Source organism: Hippoglossus hippoglossus, chromosome 2 (genome assembly GCF_009819705.1).
Source record: "Hippoglossus hippoglossus isolate fHipHip1 chromosome 2, fHipHip1.pri, whole genome shotgun sequence".
In the NCBI taxonomy this organism is placed as follows: domain Eukaryota; kingdom Metazoa; phylum Chordata; class Actinopteri; order Pleuronectiformes; family Pleuronectidae; genus Hippoglossus; species Hippoglossus hippoglossus.
In genome coordinates this window covers 5,788,099-5,807,468 of record NC_047152.1, presented here as the reverse complement: position 1 = coordinate 5,807,468, position 19,370 = coordinate 5,788,099, and the positions used below count along the sequence as shown (strand labels likewise).

Here is a 19,370-nt window from a genome sequence, read left to right as displayed (position 1 = left end):
GGATCAATAGTGCTGAGCAAAGGTTGTTACATAGAGGAAGCTGAACACTGGAGGGAGGGTGTTTTCAGGGGTTATGGAAGGTAGGACAAAAGTTGAACCTATTTATAGGGAAGTCACCGAAGCACCGCGGAAAACTGATTTGGTGCTCGTCAAGATGAGGTCATTCGTGCTCCTCTTGGCCCTGCTGCAGTCTCTGGGAGCCTCAGGTGAGTGGCGGCCACGATATATAGCAACTACGGCCATTTCCTTTTCTATTTTTTTGTTTTACATTACATTTTTACAACTCGCAGGCGGGCGGCGGTACAGCTCCGAGCAGTCCAACAGAGGCCTCGCAGCAGCTGTGGCAGGGCTCAACTCAGTGTATGACGCCAGCCATCTTTACCGGGCGACCCGCAGCTCTGTCAAAAGAGTGAGAGTGCACCTTTAATATTTTTAAATCCATTTAAAATTGGGGGATGGTTTTTAGACTAGGTAGTTGTGGGACCATGACATATCACATGTACGACAGGTTGTTTCCGTGGGCCTGAACACCGTTGACCTGCTGATGGTGTTTGGCGTTAAAGAGACGCAGTGTGAGAAGGCGTCCGGGAGTGACCCGCAGACGTGTGCCTTCCGACGGGGATTCCTTGTGGTGAGGTTTTTAATGTCAAATAAAATACCGTTCACAACCTGAAGGCCTGATATCTAGATTCTGGGTAGGACCCGTGTTGACAGACTGATGCAGCCCATTGTTTACATTGGCACAATCGACTGGGACAGAATTTGTCGATGGAACACGTTGTGCTACGACGCAGGTGAAGATATTCTCCCTTCTCCTTTCAGCCCTCGTTCACCTGCTCCAGCCGGGTGAGGGTGTTCCCCACCTCGGCCCAGGTGGCGTCTCTGAAATGTGGAAAGGACAGCAGCTCCAGCTCCAGCTCCGAGTCCAGTGAGGAGGTGAGGACACAGACACAAGGGAGGAGGAAGAGGAGGGGAGGAGAGGGGGGGATTTTTCTGTTTTTTAAATTTCAAACCAGCCTTCATAAATAAACCCTTTAATAACTAGATACATTTCCTGTGCTTTGATTCCACAGATGTTCTCAAGAGGGAGACACCAGTTCAACTCCCCATTTGAAAACATTGGTGGGTTTTAACAAGTGATGGTGCAGTACAGTTAGTTACTGTTTAAACTAGTGATGGGATAGTTCAGTCAGCTTGTCAGTCCATATTCACCCGTGTGATATTCAGGGTATGTTAACTGACCAGTGAACCAAATGTCTTTGGACCAGTTCCAGCTCCGTCTGCACCTCCTCCTCCTCCTCCTGACGAGACGGCAGATGAGTATCCCGGACGAGGAGACACTTTCAGCAACTTCCTGTGAAGGGCCAGCTCTGCTCAGGGAAACATTTCGGTGCTGATCGGAAAGCAAACCTGAATTAAAGACAGATTTAGCCCATAATGGTTTGTGTTGTTATTTGTCCGGTTCGATTTATAAGTCGGTGGCAGATCGATAAACATCTCTCTCAATAGTTTTAACTTTTTCTATTTGGCTGTAAAACTCGAAAATGCTGTTAAAATATTAGGTGTAAAATAGGATAAAACCACTAGAGGGAGTGTGAGATCCACAAATACTGTTCCCATTTAAACCTTTGTACTGAAACTGTAAATGATTTGAAGAAATGACTCTGACGCAGGTTGAGGTCTGATTCGAACATTTATATTGTGATTTTTCAGTTTATATGCAAGAGGACACGTTTGACTCTTCTCTGCAACCACTTGTCTTCACTTGGTTCGGCCTCCCCCCCCCACGTGTTCACATCAGCACATCAATAACTTACATACTGTACTGTAGCAAACAATCCTGTCAAAGACGTTGACACTCAGAAAGAAACGGTACACAGCCTTCGAGCGGCGTTCACACAACGGTGGCTGAGCGGGGGACAAATGAACACGTTAAATTAAAATACAGAAGATCTCTTCCGAGCTGTTATTGTGTCGAAGCGATTCCGCGCTGCAGCCAATTTAAAACCAGTTTAAATGGTGTGAGATACGAATGATATGTCATCCTGGCACATGAGGACATGTCGAGTTCCTTGAAGGAAAACATAGCACCCTTTAAAAATGAAGGCTAGAGATGAAAACCCTTCATGATCCACTCTGTAGGTAAAATAGGAGGTGACCTTCGTGCCTGTGCAATAAGGGCTGAAGCAGTAATGGCACAATGAGGAAACCAGACACAAAGCAACATTCAGTCTAAAGCAACTCGGATGATTTCTGTCGCCGACCTCTCGATTTTAACGCTCTCTACATCAACCAGACAAATGCATCTGTTTCCTAATGGCGAGATGTGTTTACTTCACATGGCCGAATCCGATCTGTACTTCCTGGATTGTGAGTTTTTTTTTTTAAGACGGCGGGCGGCGAGGACCAGCAGCAACAGAGGAGCGGCTGCAACTGTACACAAACTGAAGGATGAGCTCCCTAAAGAGCAACAGCGAACTCACACAGAAAACACCACCACAGGCCTCCCCCCCTCCATTTACACATGTCCAGTATATGTTTGCATTAAATGAAACGTTTTGTCTCTCCAGTTGCACAGTCCAGACTTTTGGTAAAAGGCTTCCTTCTGATTTGCATTTTGAAGACTTCTAAGTTTTAGCTGTTCATAATTCTTACAGTTTTTAAATATGCCTTCCATGTACATTCCATTGCGGCCTAATTGTTTTCTTCCCCTCCAGACTTTGTTGACCAGCTGTTAAAAGACAGACTTGTAAAAAAAAAAAAAGAAAAAAAAGAAAAAGAAAAAGAAAATCCTTCCATTTATCAATCATTAAATAATTTCATATAAAAAGCAAACCACTTCACAAAGGCCTTCCCCAACACTTCACTGTTTCGCCACCACACATGCATGCACACAATGCATGTGTGCATATTCAGTCTCTCTCTCTCTCTCGCTCACACACATGCACACACACCAGAACAGCTTCATGTTTTACAGCTTCTTGTTACATGAGGTCCATGCAGTACCAAAGCAGAATGATCCTGATGGGGGTTTTTTTGTTTCCTTTTTTGTCTCCAGTACGTGGCACAAACTTATGGCAAATATGCGGATACGTGGTTCGGCTCAGACCTGGATCCAGTAACATTTGCACAAATCTTACGAGTGTTTGTTTTAAATCTGCTTGGCGCACCGGAACAGCGAATGGGTGGCAGGGGGGGGGGGGGTTTACAATACAGGGCAATACAGTGTGTTCCAGAGAGTTTAGACAATCGCAGAAAATGACTTTTCTGTGACTTCAAACTTACCTGCTCCAGTCTTAATTGTCCCAATATTGTAAACCTCACTGATCTGGAGCGCCGAGCATGTTAGCGAAAACGCAATAATTAGCAAACACTCACTGACCACGGTCTGGTTTGGGTTTTTCATATATACACAGTCATCTATTTATCATTGTGGTCCCAAGAGGACAGAAGGTATCCAGGATTTAGCTCCCAGTTCACTTATGAATGTTCACTTCCATATATTCTTTCACTGTCTGTCCGTCCGTCTTCATAGCGTTCTTATCTCGGAGTTCAACACTCTCCAGTAAGTTTGGTGCCGTCACCACGCTTAGGTGGTGCAGGTGGGGGTCCTCGTCGCAGCGTTGCATAGCCTGAGATGTTTCCGGACATGTAGCCACCGTTTCCTCCGTTGCTTTGCTTTCCTTGGTCCTGAAGCAGCTCGGGGGGCGGCGGAGGCAGCGCCATGTCGTCCATGGTCCCAGCAGGGTCCAACTTGCCTGAGAGGCCGGCAGAGTTGAGAGAACCCTGCCGTCCCACCGACTTTCGCTTCAGTGTCCGGTGGAGATCATCCAAGAAATTGGGCTGGCCTGAGCTGCCCTTTGGGGAGGTGGGCGGAGGCGGCGAAAGGGGAGGGGGCTCCGGGGTGTTGTTACTGCGCCGCACAAGTGTGGGTGGAGGAGTCTTTTTCAGGGAATTCTTTCCCCATGTTGAGTTGCTGACCAGGGAGACGGGCGGTGGAGGAGGGGGAGCCTGGGGCTGAGGATTCACCACGGCTACCCTCGGAGGCCCTCCGCTATGGGCGTCACCAGGAGGGGGAGGAGGGGGGAAGAGATCTGTGGCTGGGGGAGGAGGTGGGAAGTAGGCACAATCAGGTGGTGGGGAAGGGAAGTCGCCACTGGACTGCTTTGCCTGGCTCACTTTGGACTGGAGGCCCAAGGGCAAGTTGGCCAGGTTGAGCTTGCCTGGTTTCGGGGGAGCGGGGGGTCCAGCTGAGTGGTCCTTAGAGGGAGATCCAGTAGAGGAGGAGGTGGGACAAGGGGATGAAGGTGGGGTGTTGCTCTTGGTGGCAAACTTACTGAGCAAGTTCCTCCTGGATTCCTCATACGAGGCTGAGGAATCGGACTTGACGCTGGAGTTCCTGTGGGGGGTAGGAGGTGCTTTTTTGCCTCCAAAGTTGGAGGAGCCAGACAGTGACCTCATGGTGGAGTCCAGGTTTCCAGGGGGGAGGGGAGGAGGGGGCGGAGTCGGGCCAGTAACAGGTGCTGGGGGAGGCGGCGGAGGCGGCGGAGGGGGAGCAGGGGGAGCAGGGGGAGCAGGGGGAGCAGGAAAACCAGCGTTGCTGTCTGGAGGAGGAGGAGGGAACTCGGGAGACTGAAGCTGCTGGACACCCCCTGGCTGCCATCTTGGTTTGGTCTTGACTGCAGGTGGTGAGAGGGGGGCTTTGGGGCTCTCTGTGTGATTGGCTACTTGGGAGGGGGCTCCTGGAAACTGACTGGCCAGTTGTTTCACTAAAGACATGGTGGGAGGGGCTCCTGTGGACATGGGTGGTTTAGAGAGGCTGTGCTGCTTGGGCAGAGTCGGAGGGGGGTGGCTGGAGGTGTGCCCTGCATGGAGGCTGAACTGCTTCTTGAAGGGTCCGGATGAAGGTGGGGGTGGAGGTGGTGGCGGGGCTGGGCCCCCTAAGGCGGCAGAGGGTGGGGCAGGAGGGAAAGGGGAGACAGGTGACATGGGCTTGGGGGCAGCATGAGGGATAAAACCTGGGGTGAAGGTTTTGGGTGGTGCTGGTGGGGGCGCAGGAGGGGGTGGAAACTGAGCTGGCACTGGGAACTGCTGGGGAGGGGGAGGAGGTGGTGGAGGTGGTGGAGGAGGAGGAGGTGGCGGTGGTGGAGCGGGGGCAGGCGGTGGGGACTCGTCGAGGTCTCCATTCGGAGACAAGAGGTCCCGTGGCGGGCTGGGGAACCTTTCCTTCAGCGCCTGCTTCAGCCCGTTGGGGTAAACGGGCTGGCTCATGGGAGCAGGACCAGGCGGGGGTGGAGGAGGAAATGCTACACCATTGGTGTGTGGAGCAGGAGGAGGAGCTGGGGGCGGAGGTACGAAGGCAGGTGGGGGGGCTAGGCTGGGAGGGCCCAGCCTCAGCACGGCCATGGCTGACCCAGGGGTGGGCATGGATGGCGGAGGAGGTGGCGGCGGGGGAGGCGGGACATTAGTCCTTGCCGCAATGTGGTTCACATTGGGTTTGATGGACACTTTAGCAACAGGCGGTTTCGGAGCTGGGGGCAGAACTTGCTGAGTGTGGAGGAAACCGGGCAGCCTGTGGTGATTGGCCGTCTGCGAGGCACTCTGGTTCTGCAGCCTGGTGATCGTGCTGTACTTGTACATGGTGGGAGCTGGCGAGTGGTGCGACACACTTTGAACCGACGGTGGCGGAGGGAGAGGTGGCGGTGGAGGTGGAGGAGGAGGTGGGGGCGGAGGAGCTGGCGGCTGCTGCTGCTGCTGTGGTGGTGGGGGCATGGGGTGGTAGCCACTGACGGTCTGTGGCTGCTGCTGTGGTGGTGGGGGCATGTGGTGGTAGTCACTGACGGCCTGTGGCTGCTGCTGTGGTGGTGGGGGCATGTGGTGGTAGTCACTGACGGCCTGTGGCTGCTGCTGTGGTGGTGGGGGCATGGGGTGGTAGCCACTGACGGTCTGTGGCTGCTGCTGTGGTGGTGGGGGCATGTGGTGGTAGTCACTGACGGCCTGTGGCTGCTGCTGTGGTGGTGGGGGCATGTGGTGGTAGTCACCGACGGCCTGTGGCTGCTGCTGTGGTGGTGGGGGCATGTGGTGGTAGTCACCGACGGTCTGTGGCTGCTGCTGTGGTGGTGGGGGCATGTGGTGGTAGTCACTGACGGTCTGTGGCTGCTGCTGTGGTGGTGGGGGCATGTGGTGGTAGTCACTGACGGTCTGTGGCTGCTGCTGTGGTGGTGGGGGCATGTGGTGGTAGTCACTGACGGTCTGTGGCTGCTGCTGTGGTGGTGGGGGCATGTGGTGGTAGTCACTGACGGCCTGTGGCTGCTGCTGTGGTGGTGGGGGCATGTGGTGGTAGTCACTGACAGCCTGTGGCTGCTGCTGTGGTGGGGGCATGTGGTGGTAGCCGCTGACGGCCTTTGGCTGCTGCTGCTGCTGCGGGGGCATGTGGTGGTAGTCACTGACGGTCTGTGGCTGTTGCTGTGGTGGGGGCCTGCGGTGGTAGCCGCTGTCGGTCTGTGGCTGTTGCTGCTGCTGCTGCGGGGGCATGTGGTGGTAGCCACTGACGGTCTGTGGCTGTTGCTGTGGTGGGGGCCTGTGGTGGTAGTCACTGTCGGTCTGTGGCTGTTGCTGCTGCTGCTGCGGGGGCATGTGGTGGTAGTCACTGACGGCCTGTGGCTGCTGCTGCTGCTGCTGCTGCTGCTGCTGCGGGGGCATGTGGTGGTAGTCACTGACGGCCTGTGGCTGCTGCTGCTGCTGCTGCTGCTGCGGAGACTGTGGCGGCGGTGGCTGAGGGCGCTGAGGCGATTGGGGCAGAGGCTGCGGGGCCTGTTGAGGAGACTGAGGCGGCAGGTGCTGCTGTTGTGGTTGGGTCAGTGTCTGGGGGTGCACTGGTGGGTGCACTGGTGGGTGCTGAGGCTGTGGTGGGGGCGGTGTTTGGGCCTGGGGATGAGTCTGAGGAGGGGGCGTCAGGGCTGGGTGGTCAACTGAGTGCTGGCTGTGATGCCGGTGACTGTGGGAAGCATGCGGCAGGGTGGCTCCTCTGGATGCCTCCATTCTTATCTGCTGAAGAGAGATTGTGTGTCAGCACAGTAAAGTGAATCAGATATATTTTTAAATCCAAAAACAAGCTTTTGAAAGATACCTTGGTGTTTTCCTCGATCTGGGTCCCTCTCTTCCAGGCCTCAGAGAAAATGGAGCTCACCACACTCTGGGAGCGGCCATGAGAGGAGCCTGTGTCCACACCACTGTCCGAATGTCCTGAATGATTGGACTGGGACTCTGGAAGCACAGACGATGACAGAAAGAAGTGTATCCTCAGTACAGAACAAAGTATGATACATGGAAAGTAATATGAAAATGCAATTTATTAAGACAGAATATTAAGACAATTATTGAAATTATGAACTTCACTAAAATCCTTTGCATGATTTGACAGTGTACTAACCAGGTATGCTGGCAGAGCTGGAGCCTGATCGAATGCTGGAGGTGGAGAGAGACGACCAATCATAGGCCGCCTCTGTTCTCTTCATGGCTTCCTGGTAGTTCACATAAAGCTGCTTTCCATACTACACACAAACGCACACACGCAGAGACAAGGAGAAAGATAATGAAATAAAAGTAAGTTAGATAATTTCTCTGTTTCTCTAACAGGACCTGAACTCAGGTTTTGACCTACCTTGGCGATTCGGATTCCATTCACCCATTGGTGCAGAGTCCTGACATCATCGCAGCACAAGTACTTGATGTACTGCGACTTCTTCTGGATTTGTGGATGCTGCAGAAAAGAAATGAATCAACAATAAATACTTTACTCTCCACAAATACCTCAAATAACACAATCTTCCTCATAATGAAAATATGCAATTCTGACTTATTAAATGGAAATCAAATCAGATAGAAACCCAGGTATTATCTAATATAGGCTAATGGCAGTAGATGCATGGAGGCTGCTTGTCAGAGAAAAGCTCTCATCAGTCTCTTAGGACCATAACAAACATTTCACACGTTCACACCCACAGTATTTTAAATCTATTCATTGGATGAGACACTTTGTCAGTGTCTATGTTAACATGCTACAGGTCAGCTGCGTATATTAAATTTCTATTCTGTTAAATATGTTATTGTACAGATGATAACAGATCTTTTGAGGACTTTAACACATATTTCCCAGTGGCAGATCCAGCAATATGGCTTCACCTTCAGGGCCAGGCAGTAGTCAGTGGGAGCCTTGTATTTGCTGCGGTAGTCCTGGCCGTAATACACGTTAACATGGTCCAACTGCAGGAAGCACACGAGATCTCTGGAGGCCTGCGGAGAGGGAGACACAGGAGACATTGATACATGGCCGATCACAAAGAGGAAAGAGGCAGAGCAGCAGTGAGCAGAGCTGCAGGAGTCGAATGTTGTCCGTGAATCCAGAAAAGCTCATGCACAGAGTTTTGAGTAGATGTGTGGAAAAAGATTACATATTAATAATTAAAGAATTGCTATAAACTCGCTTTAAATAATTACAGTAGGAGGATCTTTTTTATTTATTCAGATGCTTGAGCTTGAACTGTAATGTACTGTAGAGCTCAACCTACTTTTTCAGCTCACTCAGATTACAGAATTTAAATAAGGCAACAAAATAATTAACCACTGGCCTCGAGTAATGCAGTTACCGCTAATGTGGTGTTACGGAAAACCGTGCAAAAAGTGTTGCAGTGTGAAAATGGCTTTAGAGGATGACAATGCTAAAAATAGAGCACACGTGGAGTGCAAATCTTTGCAGTGATCAGGCCCCAAAACAGGAAATACCACAGGGCTGATTGAGCGAGGCTGGTTCTCATAACCCTAACCCACATTTCTGTTCTCTAACTTCGTTATGTCTGAGTAGGATGACTGTGTGCCAACAGTGAACCATCCCAAGTCTCACTGACCTTGGCTTTGCCCTTTGGGACGTAATAGATCCCAGAAGCCCTGAGGAGGAAGTAACGCTTCTTCCACGACTTCTTCCCGTCCTCCTTCAGCCACAGGATGCCCTCGATCTCTGGCACAGACACCGAGCCGCCGCAGAAACACTCCTGAAGAATAAGAATTGATTTTAAAGTTTTGTCTTCTGATTCATCCTCTCGTTCAACCCTTTGCTGTCCTTTTAGTCTCACCTCTAATAGAGCCTCTTTATTCCTGTCTGCCATCTCTGATGTCTCCTTCCGCCCCAGCAAATAGTTCTGGAAACGATTGAGAAGAACAGTGAAGTGAATAGAGGGCGAGGAGAGGAGAGAAGGGGGGGTGCGGTGTTAAGTCGGTGGCTCACCTCGTCTTATGTTAAATAAATTATTCACCTTTACTCGCTTTAGAGCTTTGACCTACTTCCAACGCCAACACAAACACACTTCCCTGTTCACTCGCCGGCTCTGTGGGCCGTGCAGTCGCAGAGCATGCATAAACAATGTGTTTGTGTGCCAAACATGAGCTTTCAGCATTTACACGCTGAACGCAGAGCGGCTACGGAGGGTGCATCGAGAAGATGATCGGCCCTCGCTCTGATGTGTGCGTGTGCTGAGGCGTAATGGACGGTCACCTGTGGGTTTTTGAAAAGAGCGTATTTCTCGATACGCTCGATGAACATGAGCTTGTTGTGGCTGTCCCGGGTCCAGTTCAACAGATTCTCCACCAAGTTCTCGTGATCCTCAAAAATACGTTCTGAGAGAAGGAGAGAGAGTAGGGGAGAGAAAAGGAAAGAGAGTGAAGATAACATGCAAGATGTGCAGTTTTTTTTTGCTGACCTGCAAATGTGCATTTAATTTCCTCCTGCTGTGGATTTTTGTTTACAGGGTGGGGCATAAACCTTTAAATGTAAGCCTGAAGTCACAAACAGTGACTGTGCCAAGATCGCACATAATTATACCACAGTGCGTGTTTGTGAACTACATTGTTTACATTGGCCGCGCACTCTGCGCATTCACTTAAACTGCGTGCAGAACGCCGTCCATATGCTAACAGTGCAGACTGAAGCAAACCATAAACAATGTTTAGATGACTCAGGAGAGGTGGAGACGTACCCATCTGGAGCTCCGTGATGGTTTCCACGAGGGCCCAGTCGGGGCTGTAGCCACAGTGCGACTTGTCCAGCAGGCTGTCCAGCACCTGCCTGACTGACTGCCGCTCGTCCACCATCATGGTCTTGGAGCTCTCGTCCGACATGTGGACCCTGATCACCAGCTGAGGAGGAGGGAGAGCAGAAGAAATGAGAAAGATGGTCGACTTAATGCAAAAAGCATGTAGGCAGCAGATCATCTATCTATCTATCTATCTATCTATCTATATATATATTGAACTTTTCATAACTGTATGTTTGAACTGATTTTCTTGAAACTTGCTAAAAGGGTGGGGTATGGACCCAGGAAGAACTCATTGACTTTCAGAGTGGCTTGAATTAAGAAGGGGGTGTATCCAGGAATTCTTGTTCCACTTTCTTTAACAGGGCGAAATACGGTGTTAGCCTTTGGATACACTGTAATCCAGTAATCTTGCCAAAGTCTCTGCATCCACAGGTAAACAAAAGTCCTCCATAACTAGCGAGCTTAAACTAAGCTGAACGTGACCAACGCACACGTGCCAAATCCAGCCTAACACGATCAACAGCCCACATAAGACATGTCCTGGGGTGAAACTAAATAAAACCCCTCGATTCCTTGGCCTCCCGTTCATTCCCCGCCCATCGGGACCCACACATCTAATCAGTATGTGGGTACAGTTGACCGAGACGTGGGACTCAGACGTGGGGGGTGTGACCTACATCTCTCACAGGAGGGACCCTTACAAACCCCCTAGTCTGGCAGAAATAAAGAAGAATAGTAAAACTGAACCAGAAATCCCACAGCTTCAACGAGAGAGAAAGTTGTGGAATTTCCATCCACCTGCAGTAAAAATGGCTAGAATGTGATAAATCTAAAATATAGTAAGTAGTAAGACTGTCTGCGTAAAATGCTGACAAGCACAGCACTAATGATTTAGCACATCACAGCGTTCTCCAGCGCTGAGGGTTCTTTTCATGTGCCGCCTGTACCAGGATGCTTTATCTCGTCATAATATATTCACTTGGCAGTCAAGTCTAGCTCTGTTCGTTGGAACGCTATTCACTGCATTTAAAAAAGGACCATTCTGCTAAATGGAGTAACAGAGACAGTTCTTTCATTGGCGGAAATACTGTCTGTGGAGCCCAATACCGATTTCCCCAACGGAGACAAACACGCCGTGGCTTTCAACAAAGCAAGGCGCCTCTGTTGTTCGCCCAGAACCAACACTCGCTTGGCTGGATGGTGTAAATGAGACGTCTTGTGCAGAATGTGTTTGCATTGTCTCGCAACGCACACTGCATCTTTTTCCCAAAGCCTCTTTCTGATTTCGCGCTCCCTCCCCGGCTGATACACACGCACACATAATCAAACACTGCAATGACCTATTTTCTCTGCGCTTCACCGCCTCGCTGTGAATGAAGTTCACAAAGAAATGCGGCGTACGGTGACAAGACAGCAATTACTATATCCGAGTCCAAATGGGTTTTTCCAAAAGAGAAGACGAGTAAGTGAGGGAGAGTGTGGCCATACCTTTTTAACCTGAGCCTCCTTGATTTTTTCCAGGGCGACTCGGATCTTCTCCGCCTTCAGTTTGGCTGCTTGCTCCTCCTAAAGGAAGACAGGAGCACAGTTAAAACATCTGTCATTCACACAAAACCGAATCGCATTTCCTTTTTCCATAGCCTTGCCTCGTCCCCTTCACCCAGGTCTTTCATCTTTCCTCGGGCAGGAATGAAACATCCTACACACACACACACTTCATTAAATAGTAAGCAGCCTTCTTCTACACCATTTAAACGCACGGGTTTCGGGCACGGTGGCGCCTGGTGTCTACTTTTCCTCTGGCTTGCTTACCTGCCCCCTCCAACAAGATGCCATCACCTCCATTCCACAGGTAGTATTTCAGTGGGTTTTCCCTTATGTGTGAATAAACGAATAAACGCTGTGATGGGAAACCTCTGCTATTGTGACACTGGTCCAGCATCCCCTCAAATATGGCGCTCCATTTGCCGTCTATGGTTCCATGTTGGATTTCGTATGGAGCTGCAGTGGTTTCTTTTGATCTCGGTATACAGCAGAGGGGAAACAATGGCTGAAGATCCCAGAAGGGCGAGCGGCTGTGGATGAATGTGGGATCAGCTCAGAGCTTCTACGCCCTCCACTCAAACAGAAAATGATCTCCTGTGACGATCATGTCAAAAAAGGGGGGGAAGATTTTACAAAAATATCCAAACACGTCCATAACTGATAAAGATGGATGGAAACGGGTTCTTTCCCGGTTGTCTAAAACAGTGCGATAAAAAAAAAAAAAACCTACTGCTGCTGCTGCTTCATAAAAAGTTATTCCACCATGATCCTCAGCCCGGCGTCCACGTCCTCCATCACTCGAAGACGACGGCGGTCAAACGAGCCGAGGCTGTGCCGAGCACTTGGTGACAGCGCTGACACGCAGACATGTGCGCCTGAGATGTGCACAACTTGACATAAGCCCCAAGTGAGACAGTGGGGAGGACGATGCCCCTCCCCCCTCCCACCCTTTCTTCCTGCTCCCCCCCCCCCTCTCCATCACTCTCTTCCCCCCTCTCTCTCTCTCTTTCTTTCTAGAACAGATGCAGAGGTTCGGGAGCGTGCCCAATCGATAAAAGATAATCCCCCAAAAAATAGTAGACTAGCCAACCACTGAGCCCCATTTGCAGGACCCTTTAGCCAGTCAGGACAAGGAGTGGTGGGGGGGAACCGTGACCGACGCTGGTCCCCGGCGTGAAACTACAGCGACGAGGACTGAGAGTGGAATTCGGGTGAATGAGAAGCCGAGGTGCTGAATATTTGAAGTTGTGCACACTCAGGCATGTGTGTTAAAAGACAGGGGCGGGGGGGGGGGGGGGGGGGGGGGGGGCATTAACAAGTGCTCCCCAAGCCTCTAATCTCAAGAACAACCCCCCGCCCCCCTTGACCCAGACTGTCTTTTCCACATCACGGGCTCCAGAGCACATACACATTAATGCAATAAAGCCGACACTCTGTTTGGTCAACACATAGTGCCGGGCTTTTAGTCATCCGAGTGTGAGCGTGTGTGTTAGGAGGAGAAACAGAGGTCGTGGGGGTTGTGCAGATTATAGTCCAGAGTCAATCGGAGTCACACTGTAGGTTTAGCCCTCAGTAGACCGCCCCCCCCAACCACCACTACTCGCTCTCGTCCTTTATCCCCTCGCCACATGACACCTACACCATGCCTTTTTAAATCGGACATTGGTCTGATTCCTATTCCGCCGCCGTTTTCCCATCCACTTTCACACACAAGCCAATTTTAAAAGGCTCTTCTGCCAAGCCTGGACTTGGCACAGTCTCACTTTGATGTCTTCCCACGCTCTCCCTCCTCGCTTGTTCCCAAACAAACTGCGATCATTCACTATTCCGATTTGTGAGCGAGGGGAAGGAGAGGATGTGCAAGTCGCTGCTCGCCCATCAAAAAGTGTAACGCTAACACATGAACTCCGTCGCAGCCTGTTCGCCGCAGGCTATCTGCCCTCTCCGCCCTTTTTAAAGCAATTCAAACCGCTTTTGGCAAATTTGGGCAGAGTTGAACGCTGAGATGCCAGAAACCAATAGGTTTGAAACAATTAATAGATTCCATTGTTTTGTAATCCGGTGAGAAAAAGTAACTGCAAGACTCAGCAAGATTTTGGCAGAATAATATTTTCAGGGCAGATGAATTCAGCCAGTCAGCTTCACATCTATTATATGAGAGGGTTTTTAGAAAGAAACCGGAATTCAATGCCAGTGGCTGCTAATGGGGATCTGTCTCTTTTCTCTTACATGAATAGTACAAAGCTGTCTTTGTTGTGAAGTCTTTAAAAGTCCAGAGAATCCTAAAAATCTCAAGAGCCACGGAAAAACCCTTCTACGATTCAAGATTCCAATCATTTGTGGTTTTGTGACAAATTCAGCACAAGCTCTTGGATATTAAAATGTCTCTTGGAATCCTTCGCCGTTCACTTGGCTACGTGTCGTGTAGCGACGGTGGGATAAATCACAATCGACCGCGGCCAACTCAAAACCGCAAATCTGCACACATCTGATCGGAATAAGCTCTGAGTGGCAGCCAAGGTCTGCTACCAATACACTTGCTGGGAACGCTGACGGCTGCCAAGAGGTCGACAGTAAAATAAAGACAGTTGAGAATGAAGGAGAAGCGACGCAAAGGATAAACAGATGTGACACGTTACATACAATACTTTTGATGTATTGAATAGTAAAGCTTTAACAATAACCTAGATATTCCCCCCAAAAATACAAACTTAAGCATGGTACACAAACACACACAACTTTGAGATGACATATAGGGCTGCAACTAAAGATTATTTGAGTCAGTGTGACTGATACAGGACTTAAACGATTAATCGATGATCAAAATCCTTACCTGTGAATTTATTGAATTATCGACTGACTAATCATTGCAGCTCTAATGACATCAAATCCTTTCTTGATGAAGGCCGGGTGCAATTCAAAAGCCAGCGTCATGAAGAGAGAGATGATAAATGAAAGAATGTATAGACCCATAGTCAAAAAAGCTACAGTATATGCCAGTGAAAGTGAAAAAATAATTCAGTGTATTCAAGCATGGTAACTGATGACAAGGAAAAATCCATTCTGATATTCTTGTGTTGTTAATTGTATAAATACTACAAGTGAATATAGGTATGTAGTTTATGTCTTTCTCTCCATACGTGTACTCCTAAATTCACTGTAAATAATACTGTTGGACAGATATCAGAAAAAGCTTGATACTGTGGGAGACAGTTCAATTCTGTTATCAAGATGGATTTTTCCTCTAATCATGCAAAGCAGAAACGAGGAGCAGTGCACGCACACCAGGAAAAAATCCCCACAAAGAAGCGAGTGTATGAGGAGGCGGTCACCTTGGTCAGGAGGTGAGAAGGCTTTCCAGCTATGCTTTTCAAAATGAGTGAGGTTTCTCGGTCCAGATACGAGTGCTTGGGTGAAGAGAGGAAGAAAGGAGATTGTAAATAAAGAGGAGAGCAGAGGAACAGACAAAAACACAGAGAAAGTTGGTGGCAGATGATTCTCGGAGGCTTATTAATTATTATTTGCGGGTGTTTTGATCTTTTTTTATATATATTTTTAAAAAAAGAAGCGTGGAAGCGACAGAAGGTTCCATAAATGGAGCGCTCAGCAGCGGTGGCTGTCATGTAGCTGCAGCTGTGGGTAAAGAAGCAATGATTGTGAGAAGTAGAGGATGCAGAACATTGGAGCATGTGAATACATTGTACACTGCGAATTCTGTCTAAACCTACAGTCTACAACTACTTCCACAAACACACAATCCATTCACACAGTACACACTGATGTGCTTTATGGTTGCATGTGCACACATTACATATAAACCAAAGGCTGCGCACAAAATGTCACTGTTAATTAAAACAGAATTAAATTTGTAAATGCATCATTAACAGAACTATGTGATCAGAAATTGTTCAAACCTTGCAGCCTTACATGGACTAATGCCTACACTCATGCACACATGCAAGCTCGCACACGTGCACTTACAGTGGCCCGATCCACTTCACCCGCTTGTGAGGTGAAGTCAAGCTGCCGCCTGGCCGGCTTACCATTGGCCCGCCGCAGTACGACATGCTGGGAAAAATCGGGAGGTGCAGGCAAGGGGTGTGTGTTGGAGACGCCACGATATATGAAAGGATGCAAACACAGATAATGTAAACACATGCAGACGAGGGGGACAGGGGACATGCTCTAGAACTTGTGTTAACTTGTGGACCTTTAACCGACAAGACTTTTGAATGATTACTACTATTGGTTAATCGTTTTTTTTAAATCATTGGACATCTCTGTTGTCTACTGAATGGTTAATAATCAGTTAAGAAGCATCAGTTATGGGTTAGAAATAAATATCAAAGTGTAGATCCTTCCTCACTGTCAGGGTTTTACATTCCTCTCCTCCTTTCCTAGCTGTCCCCCTTCCCCGACAAGTCACATAAACATACACATCTGTTTATGTACAGTGTATTTGCTTGAGTCTTTACCACGGAACCAGGTTAAACTCCTCTCAAACACACTTGAGGAAGTAGTTTAGCTTTTGTTAGAGAGCCAGGAAGCTCCATGAGTGAACAGAGAACATCATCCAATCTGCAACACAGGGGGACGTGTTGTGGATTGCATATGTGAGGCATGCAGTTTCTTCCAGACGTCATGCTGTGTAGGTTAAACATGCAGGACAGCAGCTGGACTTCATTTACTGAATGTGTTGACTTTGTGAAACACAGACTCCACTTACCAATACACATGGAGACGTGCATGTCTCTGACACGGTGGAGCTCACACACACTTTCTTATTAGCTGATAATACTATGTCTACCTCTTGGGTTTCCGTAACATGTGTTTTTCGGTGTTTGTATGTAGGCCATACCTCAGTGCTGGTCTGGTTTTGTCCTGGTGCGTTCGAGCTGCTCTGGCCCTCCGCCTCTCCTCCCGTCAACACTTTGTCAATGTCCAGGGAGTCCATGCTGGACGCTGAGGCACATGCTGAATTGACACTAGACCGCTGGGACGGTGCCTCCTGCTCGCTGACTGCGCCCACAGAGCCCGTCCTGCGGTGCTGCCCACCGCCAGAGGACCCCGACGAGGGCCGCCGGAGCGTGGTGGAAGAGAATGAGGAAGAAGAGGAGGAGGAAGAAGAGGACGTCTGACGAGCCGCCTCGTCCATGCTGAGAGAGGCCTTCTCCAGCTGGGAAGTGATTTCATCGAGGGAGATGTTGGAGGCTGCGGGGCGTGCGTTGACGCTGCCGCCTCGTACTGTGTTGGCCGGCGATGCCCTGGTACTGCTACTGGTACTTCCTGTTGGGGAATTTCAACACGGTTAAGGTGGAGGAGGAACTAATTTATATTTGATTATTGAACAGTTTTGAATCTACATTTTCAACTACTTGATTTTAGTTGCAGCATCATGTAGCATTTTCAATATATTCATCCAATATGAATACTCACATACATTTGAAAGAAAAGGCTGTTAAACTTGTGCAGCTTGAATTGTAACAAGCGTCTCTTTGGACAAACTGTGTTTAACAGTGTAAATGTTCCCCTTCTATTATTACCCTCAATGTGATTGTTTTGTTCTCCTATTAGTCCTTTACTGTCTCCACTGGAAGACATGTTTTCACCAGGAGAGGAGCATTCGATTCCCTGTCTGTGCAAAACAAGCGTAAGCATCATCCGAGCCCAAGCATGGCAAACAGCTTTATTTACAATGATTCCATATTAATGTGAAGGGATTGCTGCAGTAGTTATTTTATTCATGATGAAATACTACATTGTTGCAAATGCAGATTATTCTGTGAGATTACCTCCACTGCTTCCCCCTCCACTGGTGCCTGTGTGCTTGCTACTAGCAGCGCGGCCCACGGGGGTCCTCTGCTGGCCTTTGCTCTGGCCACGAGACGTGGAGGTTGGTCTGGAAATGGTATTGAGCTCCTGCTCGATGGAGCACAGGTCGGCCATCAGGGCATCCAGGTCCACTGTGTCTCCCTGGTTCAACGCCTCTGCAGGGAGCGAATAGGGAGGATGCATGAAGATCACAGAGCAGGGTATGGGGTTGACAGGGGGAAGGGTGCCATTAATCAATATTTCTGACCTTGTTCTCATCAGTGCTGTTATATCAAATACTATGAATGAAGCCTCACCGTTTATGTTGTACATTGAGAAGCGGTAGGAGAAGTTGGCCATGTTCGTCTCCTGTCTGAGAGGAGGCTTCTGCAGTGCTTTCTGTGGCTTGCCGTCATCCAGACTCTGAAGAGCAAACACACCGATGAAACACACGCACATCCTGACATTACAGTCAAACCACAGGATCTAAGCAACCATGTCAGCCTGCTAGACTCATTCTTCTCTCTCAGACACACACACCTGCACAAATACACAGTACAAAGCGGTGGTGGGAGTGGAGTTGCTAGGATACAGTGTAGGGAGATGGGATTAGCAGTGTTAAGGTTGCTATGGATACAGTCCCGTCCTTTCTCCATGCTCTTGTACCTGTGTGAGTCTATATATATATATATATTTATGTGTGTGTGTGTATGTGTGTGTGCGTGTTAACCTGTGTGAGCTTGTCCAGTTCTCCCAGCCAGGCTCCAAACATCTTGTCCAGGTCTTGGTCCTCCTTATCACTGTCCTCCTCTGCTCCATGGTCCAACTCGTCATCTGATACCTGATCCATCTGCACGCACACACACAAAAAGACACAGACAAATTGTCAGATGATTCTACACACGTGTGCAAATTCACACACACACAAAAAAAAAATAATCAGATAACACCCACATAGCAAGAATGATCTAAAAGAGGAAAAAATAAATAAATAAAAAACCCTCAGCTCATGCCAACCTCACTGCCTGTTACCATGACAACCGCTCATGGACCCCTGGCGGGCACCCTGTGCAGTCTAATCGGTGGAATGCCCTGTAGTGTCTGCTGTGCTGTTCACCGCTGACACACCCTACATCTCGCCTTCCAGCTAAGGATCCAAAAGAAAGGGGGGGATGACGACGGAGGAAAGGGAGGAAGAACGAGATGAACACCAACCAGCATCACATGTGTGATCTCTGAAACCCTGCAGTGAATCACTTCAGCATGAAGCAGATATCAATCGAGCCGCTCTGAACAACAGGAGCAGGTGGTATTAGTGGCTATATGGGCCAGTGTGAGGGGAGGAGGGCATGGCAAGCAAAAGGTGATGACAGGGCTCCCTCTGCTGGACGAAAAAGAGAAGTGCAGCAGCTGCAACGTGTGAAGTTGCAGGAGCTCACATCTTGCAATGCAACAAAAACCGACTCATTTAGGAGCTTATCTATGACACATTTACAAATAACATACGAGTAGATATTATGTAGTGAGCCTTTAAGTATTTAGTTAAAATGAATCTGCCTGGATACTATTGACAAAAGCAAACTGACAAACTGTTTTCTTTAAATCCTACACAAGGACACTTTACATTAGACAAAACAGGGCTGTACAAAGATTATTGGACCAAAAAAATGGCCCCATTCCACAGTATAACAATACGACGCCCCTCCCTGTCTGTGCGTAACATTTCTAGGTCAGCCGGGCTGTCACGCTCTGTGAGGACAATCTGATATTACCCAACCTGGGGAATGAATAAACACCCACGACATGCCAATGGGCTTGGAGGAAGAACGTGGTGACATGTGAGTCAAACAGAAGGAGAGCGTGGTTCAGCACAGAAGGAGACACACCTGGGCAGCTGCCAAGGGAGGTGCATGTTTGCTCCGC

The 19,370-nt window shown here is 49.0% G+C and overlaps 2 protein-coding genes across 3 annotated transcripts; one reads left to right on the top strand and one right to left on the bottom strand.

Moving 5' to 3' along the window:
- Positions 1-46: 46 nt before the first annotated feature.
- spp2 (secreted phosphoprotein 2) lies at positions 47-1,438 on the top strand. 2 transcript variants are annotated; one of them, XM_034612306.1, is made up of 6 exons: positions 47-206; positions 291-407; positions 507-631; positions 823-936; positions 1,074-1,122; positions 1,275-1,438. In XM_034612306.1, exons 1-6 carry the CDS (start codon positions 74-76, stop codon positions 1,358-1,360), a joined length of 624 nt encoding a protein of 207 aa, XP_034468197.1. In that variant the 5' UTR covers positions 47-73; the 3' UTR covers positions 1,361-1,438. The 2 variants fall into 2 exon arrangements, with proteins under 2 accessions (XP_034468197.1, XP_034468188.1); XM_034612297.1 differs by having other exon boundaries at positions 291-409; positions 509-631; positions 1,269-1,438.
- A 236-nt stretch (positions 1,439-1,674) lies between these two features.
- raph1b (Ras association (RalGDS/AF-6) and pleckstrin homology domains 1b) lies at positions 1,675-18,610 on the bottom strand. Its single transcript, XM_034612164.1, has 19 exons — positions 18,465-18,610; positions 18,178-18,297; positions 17,765-17,870; positions 17,429-17,623; positions 16,495-16,922; positions 15,618-15,704; positions 14,969-15,043; positions 11,580-11,657; positions 10,032-10,191; positions 9,551-9,672; positions 9,132-9,197; positions 8,907-9,050; positions 8,185-8,295; positions 7,664-7,762; positions 7,433-7,553; positions 7,130-7,266; positions 6,415-7,050; positions 6,117-6,267; positions 1,675-5,960 (listed from the first exon to the last, which is right to left on the bottom strand). The coding sequence occupies exons 1-19, from the start codon at positions 18,480-18,482 to the stop codon at positions 3,553-3,555; spliced, it is 5,262 nt and encodes a 1,753-aa protein (XP_034468055.1). The 5' UTR covers positions 18,483-18,610; the 3' UTR covers positions 1,675-3,552.
- Between the last annotated feature and the right edge of the window lie 760 nt (positions 18,611-19,370).